Below are 17,914 nucleotides of genomic sequence, written 5' to 3'. Positions count from 1 at the left end.
AAGAAGGAGATGAGAAAAGTCAAGTCAACCACATTGCATTGCATTGCAGTTTGCAACACAGTATGCACTCCAATTTTGTAGGTCAATAGTCAATACATACAGTACAGTCGATACATATAATGCCTACTAGAAAAGAGTCGCATGAACATAGCCAATGCCTTGAATTCTTTATGACAAATCTCAGGTCTGTTTTCAGTGCAGTGCTGTGGTTAAGAAGAAGAAATTGAAAGAAAAGATACTCGTCTCAGGTGGAAAGCGAGAAAGAGACATAAACGTTGATCTTGGATTGATTTGAAAGCAAATGTTTCCAGTCAGAGTGCCACTCCCTGCTGATTGGCTCTGCAGTCCTTGGCTTGGTCATGTGATTTGTGTCAAGCGCACATGTCTGCATCGCAGCGGTAGGCAGGCGGATGAAGAGTTGGCGAGCAGATGCTGCTCTCTAGAGGTAGTCCAGCTCAAGTGCGTGACTCAATGCCTCCAGGTCGGCCCTGCACGTCACCCTCCAGAAGGGCATGTTTTTCTGCACAATACAACAACGTAACATCTTTATTAAGAGATATATTTACTGTAAATCAGGGGGCTTCAAGTACTCGTCTTTGAGGTGTAAATATGATGCGGGCCAAACTTTTACCCCTTAGATATTTTTTACGTATACCGTTATAACTTATGTTGTTTTTGTTACTGTTATAGGTCTTATATAAAAAAAAAATGCATTTTCAAAAATGTTGCACACTTCTTGTATCCAGTATTTTGCCTTTTAATGACTAAAAACTTTGTTTATAACTGTTTAACTTTCATAAATTGTTACATTTCAAGTATTCACAACATATAGGGGTGGTTTCCCAGACAGGGATTAAACTAGTCCTTGGCTAAAATAAATGTAAGAGCTGTCCAAATTGAAAACAACTTGCAATGACATATCTTAAAATACATCAGTGTCCTTTGTTTTGCCTCATAATGCGCACAAGTAATGTTTTACGTAAGGCACATTTGCTAATTAAACTGAGGCCTAGTCCTGGCTTAAGCTAATCCCTGTCCAGGAAACCACCCCATAGTCTTCTCCTAATGACAAAAATTGCACTTCATGTTTTATTTTTTAATATTTTAAAGATATAATGGCTAAACCACCTTTCCATTGTACACTAGATTCGGACACGACTGTCGGTGTTCGCCCCCTAGTGGCAGTCGTAATGAAATTTCAGTTTAATCATTAATCCGTGTCAACATAGGAAAAAAGCACATTCCAGTGCGAAAACCTTTAATCTACGAATATATTTATACTTAATAATAAAAAATAAAAAAATAATAAAAATTATAATTTACTTAGCAGTAAACAATTGTTTTTTTAAGGATTCAATTGTTACTGATAAATACCGAGCCCCTAAGGGGACATGGAGCAAAATTTAAATAAAGTTTAGTTTTGCGTGCGCACGTGAAAGTTTCATGTGTGCGCACAATATTTTCGCACGATAAAATCCTGCACATGAAGGTTTGACGTGAAACTAAACTTTTGATTTTTTTTACTCCAACTTCACCTTAGGGGCTCGGTAGATAAAGTCAAACAATATAAGGATTAATACATTTCACCTTGCACATAAATACATCACTTCTGGTCAGCGTATCATATGCGGTGCAGTCGCACAAGCTTTTTTATGCATCCAAAGCTCAAACTGGATCCAAAAATTATGCACACGCAGATGGTTGGCACCCCACGCAGCACATTTTTGACTCTCCTTCTGATTTATCGGATGTAATTTGTCATGTACATTGGACTATCCCTGCTCTAAATACTTATATAGGGTTACAGAACTAAGCAGGCATGATGAAGCAGTTATTTATTTGCCCAATAAGGTTGTGCACCAATAGATTTCTATTCTTTCAATGAATTAAGGAACATTTAATTTTCCAGATTGCTCTAATTTATCAGAAAATCTTTAAAAAGAAGACAATTAATAAAGCTAATTTCTCAACATCTTCAGATTGTGATTTGACTTGTATACCTTTTTTGCGACTGTCTCCTCCTCTACGCCATCTCCTACGACCACGTACACGGCTCGCCGACCAAACCTCTGAGTCACTCGCTCGAAACAGCTTTCTTTACCTGCGAGATTTTCACAATTTTAGACGTGAGTTTTTACCCATGATTAAGAGATATGCACAAACTGTAGAAACAGCAGACCTGTTTTGGTGGCACTGTAGATGTTTTCGATGGGAAAAGCGGCACCAAGACCATAGAGGAGCACTTTGGAAAGAGCCGGAATGAGTTGTGTGGTCGTCACCATCACATTCACGCAGTTTGGCCTGAGAAAAAAACAAATCAGTGTAACTTATCTAATGTCATATCTAAAGGAAAAGGTCACTCAAATATAATTTTTTAAATATTTTTTTCTCTTATTAAACCCGTATGGTGTATAAACTGCTAAGATTTCCAAAGTTCCAAAGAAAGAATGAATGGCATACAACTTTGGAAGGGCAGTAAATGAGATTAAATTTTCATTTTAACTTTTCATTTTAAAAATGTCCCTTTTTGCATTTAGCATATAAAAAGAGAAACTTGTCAAATCTAGACATGATAAGTACTGAATGACAGTAACTATCAATCAATAAAGTCACACTTTTGCCAAACTCATTATGCTTGATTGACACAAAACTGTTTTAACTTGCTGTATCACACGTCTTGTATTAAGAAAATATTACAGGTTAAATATATGTCTAACTACCAGAATTTACAGCAGGTTAACACGTCTCTCAGTTTCAAAAGAACAAACAAATAAACCTTTTTGCCTTTAAAGCATCTGGCAAGATGTCCCTGCTTGACTGCAATATTTAAAGCATTACTGAAAACTGAGTCAGTGTTTTGTTTACACACGTTCATCTCTGTTAGTTTTTAATTGATTGTATATGTATACATCTGATGAATGTTTTTGTTTGATGCGACCAGGTCTTGAAACCTAAATAGTTTTAATGTAAATGTTGTGAACTACTGTTAGCATCTCAGAAGCAGTTATTTGGATGGAGCGAGTACCCTTAAATTACACTCCATAAAAATATTGGTTTGCTTCAACCCCTTATGAGAATTAAACATGGTTTTACTACAGTTAAAACAAAAAAACATGGTGACCGTAGTAAAAAATAACAATGGGTTATAACAACACCATAGTTAAAACATGGTTATTGTAGTAAAACCATGGTTTTGTTGATAGTAATCAATACACCAAAAAAAAAAAAACATTACTACACTTTTACCACAATAAAACCATGGTTCAACCCCTCAAAATATGAAGAAAACGAAGTGCTGATTTAAGTTAACTTAAAAAAAGTCCACATTTCATACAACCCACCATTTATTTAGTGTGTATGCATCTGTGTGGTGCCAGCTTTGCTTGTGGTCATTTGTGCTTTTAAGAACCCCCCCCCCAGAATGGGGCTCAATCTGCCGTAATAAACATTGACAAATTTTGCATTATTTGTCAGCATGCACAGCTGGCGCTAGAGCGTCAAACTGGCCAGAGGTCACTCATTTTAAATGTTTGCCGGCGACGAGCAGCGGCGCCTCTTGGCCGGTGTTTACATTGAGAAGAGTTGAAATCAGGTCAACTTTTTGGTAATGAGGTATGATGCAGTTCGGCAGCAACCAATCAGAAGGCTTATACAAATTAAAGATGCATTCAATCGTCAGAGCATCCACTCTATTTTTTCTATAGCGTCGTTTTTGACAGCGGTGTAAACGTACGGTAAGGATGTGATGGAGATGCCTCACCTGGAGTTGATGAGAGCGAGAGCCTTTAGTGCTTGTGTGAGCCACAGGTCTGTCAAAACCTCCATCTCTCTCCTCAACTGTAACCATTCCTCTCGCTTCGGACTTCCCAACAAACCTACAGCAAACACACCACCCATTAAACAAGTGCCATCAATCTCTGTTTTAAATCCACATAAAACAGTAAGAAGCTATGATTTACACTGATTTACCACAGTAAAGAGGTGTTGTTTGACACAACACCCATAATTGTGATGAAATGATTTTACAAAGTAAAAAAAATATTTAGCATAACCGTACAATGATGTGTGGTCACAGGTGTACAATACATGCACTAGTGCCCAAAAACTGACGTCTTCACCCTTTATTCAAATATATCATTAAAGATTTTCAAAAAATTTGTGTTTGTTTGGCTTAGTTGTGCTTGGAATGTCAACAAAATATTAATAATAATATCAAAAAATTTCAATTCAGCGTAGGGTCAAAAAGAGACGACCCAGCCGTTGGGTTAAATGAACTTAGAAAATGTTAATATTTGACCCAACAATGGGTTAAAACTAGGCATAGGTTAAAGGGACACTCCACTTTTTTTGAAAATATGCTCATTCTCCAGCTCCCCTAGTGTAAAACATTTGAATTTTATGTTTTGGAATCCATTCAGCTGATCTCCGGGTCTGGCGGTACCACTTTTAGCATAGATTAGCATAATCCATTGAATTTGATTAGACCATTGGCATCGCGCTACAAAATAACCAAAAGGTTTCAATATTTTTCCTATTTAAATCTTGACTCTTCTGTAGTTACATCGTGTACTAAGACTGACAGAAAATTAAAAGTTGTGATTTTCTAGGCAGATAAGGCTAGCAGCTATACTCTCATTCTGGGGTAATAATCAAGGACTTTGCTGCCGTAACATGGCTGCAGAAGGCACAATGATTTTACGCACTGCACGAAAATAGTCCCCTTGGTAACTTTCAAGAGCAGGGGACTATTTTGCGCCTCCTTCATCCATGTTACGGAGGCAAAGTCCTTGATAATTATCATATAAGTTTTAAATAGGAAAATATAGAAACTCTTTGGATATTTTGTAGCGCAATGCTAATGGTCTAATCAGATTCAATGGATTTTGCTAAGCTATGCTAAAAGTGATTCCAAAATGGTAAAAAACTAATGTTTAACTGTAGGGGAGCTGAAAATGAGCATATTTTCAAAAAAGTGGAGTGTCCCTTTCAATTACAACCCAACGCTATATATATACTGTATATATAGCCTACGCATTTATGTTACAATAGCTTCAAATCACATCAAATCAGAATAAAGAACTGGAAATGTCTGTTGTATAATAATGCTTATTAGCTATAAATATTATTATTATCCACTTCACTCACCTCCTACATTATTCTTGTATGTGTTATAGATCTCCTTTACTCTTCGATAGCGGAAAGCGAGTTTCCTCATCCAGTCGACCCCTCCATGAACACCTGAACCTAAACAGAGCGTGCCACCGCCTGCTGGGCTCTGGAAGCCATCTGTGCCAAAGTTATAAGTACTGCAAGTACAGACACATACGGTAGTCTTCAGAACCACAAAAAATAACTCCACTACATTAAAATTTCTGTTGACACGCTCTTACAATATGATTAATGTCCATCATAAAAGTCTGGAACAGACTCAAAAGTTAAAAACAGCATGCAGGTTTGGAGAAAATGAGGGTGGGTAAATAAAGGCAAAATGTTCATTGTTTGGTATACTGTTGCTTTAATAATTCTGCTGACAGGCTCTTAAAAGTGTGATTGATATCCACCATAAAACGTTTGAAACCAAAGCAAGTGCCGGCCAACGTTTAATAATCTGTATGTAAGTAGCTTGCCGTTATTTGAAGAAAACGATCTCTTTACAGAACATTATGTTGATTTTATTAGAAATACTGATATTATTGCTCTTTGCTATACTGTAGTTGAAGGAAAGTCATACTCTACCTCAAGTCCTGCCCATTGTCATCTGAGGCCACATCATCGATGTGAACTTGGTCACATTCCTGGGAAATGAAAGGAAAGCGGATCTGTTTGAGATGGATATGTTACAGCCGGGCAAAGTGATGTACTGTGTATAGACAGGTTCACCCTCCGCTCGGCCTCGGGGGAACGACGCAGAAAATATTAAAAAAGTCGAACGACATAAAGGCAAGAATAGGCTACCAAGACGCAAGACATTCAGGCGCCTTTAAAGCTGGAGGGAAAGAAAAACAGGAAGATTGCAGACAGCACAACATCTAAACCTGATACTGGACGCTAATCAACGCCACACATTAACTTTATTCTAGCTTTAATCTTGGCTAGGTTTGAGCTTAACACTGCCAAAATACAGTTATTGCTGTGCTCTATTTATAAAAAAACAACATCTGGTCTTTAGTTGAGATGATTATCTTGTCCTCTTCTCAAAGTTGTTTTTAGCAACGCTTATCAACACATTCAAATTTGATAAAAAATTTAGGGTTTTATATATGTTTAAATTGAATTACGCTAATTAATGCAAACAATTACTCAGACAGTCGTGTTTTCTTTGACTTTGTTTCTCGCCTGTTGTGTGTCCTCATTTTTCACAGATTTGATTGTTCTTGTTTATATCGTAGTGAGGACATTTATACGTTTCTGATGCTATGTGCACCAAGTGTTTGTAATCTTTCATCAAATGCCTCCACCTCTGAAATTACTTTTTGTTCGTATGATATCACCAACCCTTCTCCTCAAACCAGGGTTATATATTGAAAATATGACTGTTAATAGAAACCAAATCAAATAGATGCACCAATATATATCGGCCAATGATGGGTTTCGGCCAGTAAAAATGTCAATTAAGAGGGGGCAGGAAATAAAACGTGTGAAGAAACATCACCAGCTTGATATTCAGTGTTGATATAGTAATTAACTAAATGTTAATAATTCATAAAACTTTTGAAATACTATTTAAATATATAGTTAATTTGGGTTAAGATTGTACATTTAAGTAACAGGTTTGTTTAGAACTAAGATCAGTTACTTATAGAGAGTATAAAGTTTTTATTTGTCTTTCTTACAAAGTTGTGTCATTAATTATTATTTATTTAAAAGAAAGTATAAAAGATAAAATCACCAAACTATCGGTACTAGTAAGTTTATCGGTATCAGCCGACATCACCTATAATAATCGGTTATCGTATCGGTAATTTTTATATTGTGCATCTCTAATAATTAACCAAAATAAGTTTAAGTTAAGGCACTTAAATTATTATCTAAAATAAAATAAAATAAAAAAAAAAAAAAAAAAAAAAGACAAAAGTTTCTATAAAATTAAGCTAAAATAAGCATGAAAAAACTACACTCAGTTATTTTAGATTTTTTTGTAGTTTTATTAATAGTTTAACATTTGGTTTGATACTATAAAAAAAATGCTTGGTTATTTTCAACACATCATTGGGTCAAAACAGGACGAATCCAGCCATTAGGTTAAATTAACCTAATTTAATTTACCGAGCCCCTATAGGTGACATTGAAGTAAAAAAAATCTAAAGTTTAGTTTCATGTGCTCACGCAAAACCTTCATGTGCAGAATTTTTTTTTTAAGTTTAGTTTTGCGTGCTCGCGTGAAACTATCGCGCGCGCGCGTGAAACTTTCGCTTTCACGTGCGCGCGCAATAGTTTCACGTGTTCACGCAATAGCTTCACGTGAGCATGCCATAGTTTCACGTGCTCGCGCAATAGCTTCACATGAGCACATGAAACTAAACTTTATTTAATTTTTGCTCCATGTCCCCTTAGGGGCTCCGTAGTATTTTATCAACAATGTATTAAAACATCGTGCATTTTGGGTAGACACAAGCCAGCATAGGTTAAATTACGAAACCAGCGGGTTGCATATGTATTTTTTGACCCAATGCTTGATTGAAAATAATCCAGCATTTTTTTTAAGTGTAAAAATATCAAAATAATGTCAAACTATAAATAAAACTAAAGTTTAATTTATTACAAATGGAAATGTTACTTGGAAGTGCGTCACGTAATTTCTACTAGGTCTCTTTCATGTTATGCAGTGTCACGGATTAATTAAAGCACAAAATGAGCAAATAAATCCGTCAATCATTTGCATATTTCTAAGCTGTTCACCCTTGTGCCTGCGGCCACTTTTCTCCTCAGCTGACGCATTTAAAAAGAAAACACAAGCAGAGGTACCGAGATGCCGTCGACTATTTAAGGGCAGTTACAGAGAAAAGGAGAAAAGGCGTTTGTGAGAGAAATAATGTTGTGTGTGCTCTCCACCCCTGAACTGCTGTTCCACCCCGGGACAATTTTGCTTTTCAGCAGCGGCCACACACCCATAATTAAGCACTCAAAAGTTGTCAGGATTTTTTGCACCTCATTGAAAGCTTTTAAAGAATTTAATCCTTGCTTTCTTCACGCTGAGGGCAAACTGAGGTCCTTCAACACAATGACATGCCATTTATTGTCAGCTGCTGGACTCGAGACACCGTTCTTATCAAAACAAAAGTCTACAGAAGCTTTGACGTAAATATCAATTGATTTCGCACCTCCAGGTCGTTGAAAAAGAGACGTGAATCAGCCAAATTGAAGATCATCTCTTCCATCCACAGCCCAAGAGAAACCGCTTTGGCAGAATCCTGCAACAGAAGATAAATAGCATGTCAAATGAGTTTTCATACCTGTAACCTGTTTCGAGCTGTTCACAGGAGTGACAAGTGATGATTACATTATCTTACATTGAGTAGCAGCGTGCGGTAAAACAGGTTTTTGTCCAACAGTAATGCTAATCACTCAACGCCACATTATTTGTCACAGCGGTTTAAGTAAGAAGTGTGTCAAACTACTATAAACTCTCTTTTTTTTCCTGTTTTCTTCTTCACTTTAGGGGAAGCCACACGCGAGGATAAGCAACATCAAGTGTGCTGCTGTTTCATGCCCAACTCCTACACTTGGTTTGCAGTCAAGTTGCAGGTGTCAGGCAGAGGTTAGCATCAGATTAACTCAAATACCTCTTTTGCTTTACACTTAATCATTCTTAGTGAGTGGCGTGGGCACAGAAGTTGATGGAGTGGTATTTTCTGCTTTCATTATGATAATAACCTATAATCTGATCGACTTCAAATACAAAACATTGTGTTTAACTACAGACATGATCGTTGCAATTTTCAATCAAATGCACAACTCAACTTTCATACTTTTATTAAAATGTAGTTGACACAGCCTGATCTCTCTGTAATTCAGATCTTACCGAGGGAATTTGTATGAATTTGTTCTATTATTCACATTTTTTGTATTTGATGTAATGCAATGTGTTTACACGGTGTAACGTTCAAAAAACACATTATTTTCCACATACCATACATTATTGTTGCTCATCTATGCCCTGCTAAATCTAAATTTTCAAAAAGCTCATTGTTCTGAAAAGCGCAGTGTGCTCTGATTGGCTAGCTATTCAATTTGTTGCGATTGGCTAATGACCCAAATGTTACGCCCCTTACCATATTTGCAATATCAGCTCCCAAAGCACAGCATCTCCACGACATGCAGTGACAAATACTACAGCGAAAATAAAAGTAACTGCTTTTCTTTGCATATACATTTGGGCGGAGTTATGCAAATATTCCCACACACTGATGTAGATATGTGGGGGAGTGTTTAAGAAAGAAAAATGTCTCTTTGGATTTGAGATTTAGGGCCATTAACAATCTAAGTGCAATGTCTAAAGCACACGGCGCACGGTCTAAATGGGCGTGTCCTATTGCCACTTTTACCAGGCTTCAGGTGAAGCAGCTCTTTACACCTTCTAATGTCTCATAATCGGTCCTCATTTATGGCCAAGAGACTCAGTTATAATCTTTTACATTTTACTCCTTTGATTTTCATTTTTTAAAACGTTTATGCTGCACATCCACATGATAAGCAAACCCACGTTGTCGTCCTGTTTATAGGCGCATATTACTAACACGCTCATTTAATAACAAAAACAATATTGTGCCATTGACTTTAGACTTTAGAGCAGACTTTGTTGGTAAATTGAGTAATCTGTTTTAGTTGCCTCAAAATAGCAATGCACCAACAATGGGCCTGAACACAACTCATTTTCAGACCAGAACGCCCATGGGCGCAAAATTGGAGGCAAATCCATTTGCTATTTAAATAACATGTCGCTAAACGTGAAAATTATGAAAAAAATGAAATCGCATAATGACCCCTTTAAAAATGTTGTTTTTGATATTTATAGTAAAGCACTTAAGATTAAGATAATGCATTATTATTATCATAAAATTGTGGCATTAATCTGCACTGAAAAATATTGGACATTAAATTAGGTTTTCTCAAAATTAAATTAACATAAATTAAATTAATTTAATTTTAAGAAAACTTGATTCAATCATGTTGAACTGGTGTACATAATTAAATTACGTAGATCCAACAACTTAAAAAAAAACATTTTAAGAAAACATAATTTAATCATGTGCAACACGAGATTTTTTTATTTTTTTTAGTAGATTTTTTTTAAAACACCCCCTTTTTGGCTGTGCTTTCAGAATACACTGCATTTTATTTTAATGCATTAATTTCCTTTTTAAGCTACATCTACATCTAGAACACATTTTATTAATTTCATAACTTGGTAGCCCTTAAACGTTTTATGCAAAATATGAAAGTTTTTCAACTGAAGCATGTGTGAGAAGGAAAGTTTAGTGGTTAGGGTGGGAAAACTGGTTTGTACCTTGCCGAATCGCGTGGAAAATGTCCCAGTGAGGAGCGAATGGAAAATGATGATGGTTTCATCCAGGTCCCAGATAAACACTCTCTGTGGATACACACACACACATTTTATCATTATAAATACAAATGTAATCTGCTTACTAGTCCAGTAAAGTATTTACTCCAAAACACTGCATATTATCTCTGTATAGTAAACGTTGACAATAGTTGTCAGTTCAGACTCATTTCAGAGTTTATGTGCAAACAGCCAATCATAGTTCACATCTTTATCTCTCATCACACTACATGTGGCTATCTTTGTCTTGCAGAGATAATTCATACAAATTCATTCACTCTCCAAATTCTTTACAACTTCTGTGATATCAAACCTCCTGATGCACCATTTGATTGACAGTGGGCATAATTTTATTTCTTTTTCAAACAAAGCGTTCATTTGTCTTCATGAGACTTGGAATACATATTTAAAATTTGCATTTTCAAGTTTACTGCATGCTAAATATCAGCAGAAACAACTCCTTTCGTATTACGGGGACAGAAAGTCACACAAGTTTGTAAAAAGAGATATTAATTTCTTCCAGTGAACTGTTCCTTTAAATGCATGGTCCATTTCTCTTGTGTTGTTGCCAGACATTATTGCAAAACGGGTCTGTTGTATGTGAAAGTAAATCCCTGTGGTACGCGGCAGAAGAATGTTAATGAAAGATATTGTGTAAGGAACACCATGAAGCCGCATCTGTACCTCAATGTCAGAGTCCAGAGGGGGTACGGGGTCATTGACTCGTTTCCTGCCTCTCAGCTTCACGTCTGAGCAGCGTCGAGTCGGAACGCCGTCCTGTTCCTTTCCTGGAGTCTGAGGACTCGTGGGAGCGTGGTACTCTCCTGTTATACAAACACATACACGCGTGATGACACCTCCAATACATACAGTCTGGATGCCAGATCAACGTAAACTATTAGCATTTTGTTTTTGTTTCAAAGTATTTCTTAATGTATTAAAATCTATTCTTAATACTCCAATATATCTAAAAGCTGCATGCCAAAGCAAATATTTATATCTTGGAAGATGTCATAAATTGTATGATATATTTTGTAGTGCTTTTGTATGTTTTCCCAAATTCATTGGAAGTAAAATACTTATGTTGATATGTGAAAATGATGATTTACCTGTGTGTGAATCTGGGCTGTGATTGGTGGATACAGCAGGATGCTCTGGATGTTGGTAGGGTATCGCTGTGGTGATGGCTGACGGCGTGATGTTGCTGGTTGTGAGGTATGGACTGTTGTAGTGTGTGTTGTAGTACGGCGAATATTGACTTTGACTGTAGCTTGAATACGCTGAGAAGTCCTGATGGATGTAGAAATATGAATTAATGAACTTTAACATAATACAAAGACACATTTCAAATTAAAGGCTTTGTGGACCAACTGGAAATGGATACCCGTTTTATTCCACCACAACTAGTTAAAAAAAAAAAATTGGTTGTACATTGATAGTAACTGTTGTCACGGTCGTGTAGGACTGTATCTTTAAATTGCATTGCAAAATACTATGGCACTGTTTTGAAAGACAGCACATCAGATGTAACAGGAGGTATGGTGTCCAGGTCGGTTGCCATACTTCACTCGAGGTGATGCATTTTTCCTAATTTGACCCACCTGCTGTGTGGGACTGAATGGCGTTGATCCTGCGATCCCGTTTGCTCCCTGGAAAATTCCAGAAGAAATGCTGCCGCCTGGAAAAGAAGCAGATAGCCGGTTTTGAGAGAACTGACTGTGGTAAATGCTGGCCGTGACACATTGCCAGGAAGAGCGACTCCAATACAAACACCCAGCAGGAAGCAACGGCTGTGGAAAGGCCTGCGGACGACTCGTGAAATATATAGCAACGTGATCTGATCTCATGAGAATACGTGTGCATTTTTACGTATAGTTTGCCTGTACCAAACGTACATTTATTTATGTTTTAATGCACATTGAAATGTATAATATCGATGTGTTGACAGGACTAATACATTGATTATTTACTTATTAACAACTTTACAGAAGTTCAGATTTAAACATAATCCTATTCATAAATATTAAAATTCCAGCATTGGCGTTTCTTATTCATAAATGACGTTCTTAGTCACATTTTCTGACTTATTTATTTAAGACAATTTACTCATTTATCTCATAAAAATGTTCATGACTTTTAGAGAATTACACAATATTAAACAAGACTACACTTTAAAACTTTAAAATAAATAACATTTTTGTAATCATTTAAGCATTTTGTAATATTTTAGTTTGTTTGCCATCACACACAAAAGGCGTCATAACACAACATAAATTCACAAAAGATGTTCATTTTATTGATTTGATGTAATACACATCTTTAAAATTCATACGATTGCGGGGAACAGATCCAAATTCAGCCCTTTATACAGCGATCTTGATCCCAGTTCTCATCAGCGACCGTAAACGTCAAATCTCGCTTTCGTATGAATTTTTATTCAAATATTGCGCCTCAAGAAGCTTTACGACATATTGCTTTACAGCAGTGAAATTAAACGCTCATTGACTCTTGCGTGATATGTCACAGATTTGCAACATTGCCATCTTTCAGTCGATGTACGGTTGAAATTTGAAATGCATGACTTGACAGAGAGAAGCTGGATTAACGTTCTCATGCATATCTAACTTTAATATTTCTCTGTACTTCATAACTCCAGAGAGGACGGCGGCTGCAACACACAAAAAGCACAGCACAAAAAATAAGTTATTGTGATTATACTTGTCTGTCTGTTTTGCCTTTTATTTCTAACAGTACATGATTTTAATCAACTGTTTTGGGTAGGACTGTATTAGCGCCTTAAAACATATTGCTAAAACTGCAACTTTGTTACTTGCTACACAGTCTCACCCCATGGCGTCAATATTTGACGACACTTGACCATGCGTCAATATGTTGACGCGGAGGGTATACCTTTCGCGTCATTTTTTGACGAACTGGGGACTTCAATACTATTACGTCCGTTGCATTCTCTTTCCTATTTTCTTACCATTTTCGCGTCGGTTTAGGGTTAGATTACGCAAAATTAAACAGTGTACGCGAAATTAAACAGTTGTCACCTGGCGTTGGGGTTAGAGTTAGGTACGCGAAATTAAACAGTTGTCACCTGGCGGTGGGGTTAGAGTTAGGTTTGGGTAGGGATGTCATTATGTAAATCTAACCCTAAACCGACGCGAAAGTGGTAAGAAAATAGGAAAGAGAATGCAACGGACGTAATAGTATTGAAGTCCCCAGTTCGTCAAAAAATGACGCGAAAGGTATACCCTCCGCGTCAACATATTGACGCATGGTCAAGTGTCGTCAAATATTGACGCCATGGGGTGAGACTGGGTTGCTACTATTGTTGCTAAAAATTTTCTACACATTTCTGTCCGTTAAGTGGAGTAATATAAAAATAATACATATAAAAATATTTTTGGTATTAAAAGGGTTTGGGTTAGGGTAAGGTTTGGGGTAGGGTAATGATAAAATGATTAAGGGAAATATAAAAAAATCTTTATGGTATGAATGATTTGTAAATGTTTTACGCTTTGTAGCAGTAAAAATGTAACAGTGCTATGATTAAACGTTGCAAATATGTCCACATTGTACGCTTCAGCATCTATTTAAATGTACAAAAAGTATGTTATCGAAAGTTACATATTAATACAAGGTAATAACAGTGAGACCAGGCTGAATATAGACACTTTTAAAGCTTGCTTGATTTATGAATGAGAAAACAATTAAGGTGAGAAAGGGCAGCATGGAGTGGAGAGCCAATCCATCTACGCTATCGGACATGAATGTCTTTTTTACAGGCCTTCATCTCGGTCTAGCTCTCGTTCCCTGTCTCTTTTCTTTAATATTCCCGCTTGTTCTCTTTTTGAAACCCACCCTAGATAAATGACTCTGTCAAAACATAAAGAAATCTCACAGGAAGAAAACAAAAATCTTCAAAGTAAAAAGCAGGCGGGCAGACGTTGTGAAGGCCGGGGCTGTGTTTCTGATTTTCTCCGTGGCGGTGAAACGCGAGGACCTTTGGCACCCGGAGACGGGTTATTTATTTCACGCTACAGCAGGTCTCCTGTTGGAATACACCATAAATCAAACAAGACTGGCGAGATACGGCTCGAGATGCAGTCGGCGCGTTTTCCCAGACCCATTAGAAATCCATCCATTTCACGAGCAGACAATTTTACAGTAAATGATGTCTCGAGACGCCTACAAACGGCAGTAAATCACCGTAATACAGAATAAATAACTTTATCTGCTACAGCACCAATAATTCACCCGTTAGGCTAATTAGATAGAAAACAAATGTCAATGTGTGTTTTTAATCTACATTCATTTTCTGAAGAAATCTCATCACAGGTATTTTCAAGAAGGAGCACAATGGAAGTGTCATGAAATTAAATGGCATGCATCAAGACAAGACACTCCATCATTCAAGTCTCTTTAAGTAAAACATCTGCTCAATGAATAAATGTAAACATTATGGCAAAACCTTTCGTGTTCCACTTCACACAGGTTGATCAATGATGACAGAACATAATATTTTTGGTGAACTGTCCCTTTAAAGAAGAAAGCGTGCCTAACACCACTTCACCTTTGACCTTGACAGGGAACGGTCAATTTCACACTGCGGTAGTAAAATCAGGACTGCAGGCCGAAGTGGTTGCCGGTGGACGGAGGAGGAGGCGTGTGACCGCGATCTGACGCTCAATCAATCCCACCCAAACACGCTCCTCCAATGGCCAGCGTGTTACGGAGGGGAACGCAGAAAGGTTCTGACCCCCTGCACGAGGAGAGAGAGACGCCTGACGCCAGAACCCCAGACCGCGGATAATGGGGAACAGGTGTGTATGTGTGTGTGCGTGTTGGGGGGCATTGACCGTAGACAGCACTTGAAAGTCTGTGTTTGAGGGTTTGTAATGAAGGAGATTTAACTAACTATCCACACACACAAAAAAAACATTGAATCATGTCCGACAGTACTATATGTGATAAAGATATTTAAAGGTACAGTGTGTAACTTTTAGAAGAATCTCTTGACAGAAATGCAATATTATATACATAACTATATTATCAGTGATGTATAAAGACCTCACATAAAGAACTGTATTGCTTTTATTACCTTACAATGAGCCGTTTTAATCTACATACACCGTGGGTCTACTTACATGGAAGTCGCCATCATGTTTCTACATTAGCCCTAGAGCGTGTTTCGTCCCTACGGTGTCTCAGACGACAACATGTTTGTCCTGTGGCAGCTACCGTATGCATTTTGAAATTAAGGCGTAAGCTGTTGGTTGCAATTCGCAATCTCACCACTAGATGCCACAAAAATGTACACCTTTAAATGTTAGATGTGTGGCAGTAATGAATTGCTCGTTTATTTCAAACCGAACTCGTGCAAATTTGTAACGATATCATGAGGTGGCTAATTCGTATGAATTCATTCAATGTGAATCATAAAAGACATAATCTTTATGCTGCGTTCACACCAGTCGCAGTAGAGGCGTCAACCGTGAGTAATTTCAATGTTAAGTCAATGTATAGACGCGTCTGGAGGTCTTGTGGCGCAAATGAGGCACTTAGCGCCATAGCCGCAATTCCGCCTCATTCGCGCATCTAGTTCTCGCGAATTGAGCATTGCCGCGGGAAATGTGTGAGGTAAATTTAAACTTTGGCGGAAAAACGCGCTGCGTTAACCAATCAGGAACTTGTTCTAGCAGTGACGTGATTACAGGAAGCGAGCGGAGTCGCAGAAGCCCCTCCCATGACACACATTTCCTCGTGAATGTCTCAATGACTAGAATTTTACGCACGCCTTTTACACGTGAATGAAGCGAGTACACTCAAAATGTTCAAGCATCCAACTATGCACGGTAGACTCGAATTTGACGCTTCAAATGCGTCTGGTCTGAACCCAACATTAGAAAGAAAGCAGTAATGTAGCCCCACCCCTAAATCAATGTCGCAAACATATAAATAAATTGTACAAAATAGCCACCTTGTAGAATGGTTACAAATTATGGTATCTGTGATGCTTCACTTTGATTTGCTCAAAACAAATTATGCAAATCAGATAATGATGCAAACAGCCGCAAAATCACCGTTACACATAATCTTTCAAAAACAGTAAGATTCATTTACAAAAAAATGTTTATTAACACGAACAAAGATAGGAATGTTTGTAAACAGACCGATCATGACACCCATTTACCTTCATAGTAGAAAACCATGTTTGGTTACAAACATTCCTCAAAATATCTTCCTCCGTGTTCATCAAAACAAATACATTTATACAGGTTTGTAACAACATGAGGGTGAGTAAATAATGTCAGATTTTTCATTTTTGGGTTAAAACGTCATGGGTTCAATCACCAGAGAACACGCATACTCGTCCAATGTGTAGACTAAACTGCACCGTAAGTCACTCCGTATAAAAGTGTTTGCCAAATGTCTAATGTAATTTTAAATATGGTTTCACAAATTAGCCGTTCGTTAGACTGACCGTGTGTTGAATAACTGTAAAGGGCTTGACTGGGTGGAGTTGCGCTGAAGTTAGTCGTGTAACCCAGTAAACTGCTTTGACCGGGTGAATGGCTCACACCGTCTTCTGACTTTATATCTGATGATGAGAGAGAAAGAGGATAAGATCAGCAGCTGTAGTGTGCACTGTTAAGGGAAGGAGAGAAGGGGATGCGGATGTACTCACTGTATGATGTCATACTATAGCTCTGTGTTGGATGCGTGTAAGCTGTATAAGGTCCTGCTGGCTGTAACGCAGGGCTGTACTGCGTCTGTCCGTAAGCAGCCATTACTGTTCTCAGGACAGTCGACCTGTACAGGCATCACATCACAGTTCATCAGTGTTGAGTTATTCAAGGTGATTCAAGGTGAATAGTAATACATAATAGAATTTTACAGATAAACGATTTTCGCCAAGTTGTGTAACATGAACACTTTTGTAAATCATACATTAATTGATGTAAATTTTACTTAAAGGGCACCTATTATGAAAAATCCTATTTTACAAGGTGTTTGGACATACATGTGTGTTAGCAGTGTGTGAAAACAACCACCCTGCAATGAAAAAAATCATTTGTAATCCTTATTAAACCAAAGTTAGAAATGCATTTAAATTTTCTTATCAATGTGATGTCACACTGATAATGCCCCGCCCAGACAGTCCTGTATTACCATAGATCTTATCCTCAGCAAGTTGTACACCTTCTGGCATATCTCAATAGTGAGAAACTATTGTCTCTGACTGTGTTCACAGGAATCAGATTTATTTTAACAGTGAGGAGCAGTAGCTCATTTGCATTTAAAGGTACAGACATGAAAACAGCATATTTTTGCTCCAAGCTA

The 17,914-nt window shown here is 37.4% G+C and overlaps 1 protein-coding gene across 1 annotated transcript in view; it reads right to left on the bottom strand.

Annotated features, from left to right (window-relative positions):
- Positions 1-6: 6 nt before the first annotated feature.
- eya2 (EYA transcriptional coactivator and phosphatase 2) overlaps positions 7-17,914 on the bottom strand; it is a 33,044-nt gene continuing 15,136 nt past the window's right edge. Inside the window, exons 4-16 of the mRNA XM_065272407.2 lie at positions 17,259-17,383; positions 17,055-17,171; positions 12,163-12,239; positions 11,671-11,851; positions 11,246-11,385; positions 10,508-10,591; positions 8,322-8,411; positions 5,737-5,795; positions 5,146-5,306; positions 3,761-3,875; positions 2,180-2,301; positions 2,001-2,101; positions 7-520 (exon numbers count right to left, since the gene is read on the bottom strand). Of these exons, the coding sequence (XP_065128479.1) occupies positions 440-520; positions 2,001-2,101; positions 2,180-2,301; positions 3,761-3,875; positions 5,146-5,306; positions 5,737-5,795; positions 8,322-8,411; positions 10,508-10,591; positions 11,246-11,385; positions 11,671-11,851; positions 12,163-12,239; positions 17,055-17,171; positions 17,259-17,361 (1,431 nt within the window). The 5' untranslated portion in view covers positions 17,362-17,383 and the 3' untranslated portion in view covers positions 7-439. The remainder of the gene's footprint in view (positions 521-2,000; positions 2,102-2,179; positions 2,302-3,760; positions 3,876-5,145; positions 5,307-5,736; positions 5,796-8,321; positions 8,412-10,507; positions 10,592-11,245; positions 11,386-11,670; positions 11,852-12,162; positions 12,240-17,054; positions 17,172-17,258; positions 17,384-17,914) is intronic.

Source organism: Paramisgurnus dabryanus, chromosome 7, assembly GCF_030506205.2.
Source record: "Paramisgurnus dabryanus chromosome 7, PD_genome_1.1, whole genome shotgun sequence".
NCBI classification, from domain to species: Eukaryota; Metazoa; Chordata; class Actinopteri; order Cypriniformes; family Cobitidae; genus Paramisgurnus; species Paramisgurnus dabryanus.
This window is presented reverse-complemented; position numbering and strand designations above follow the sequence as displayed.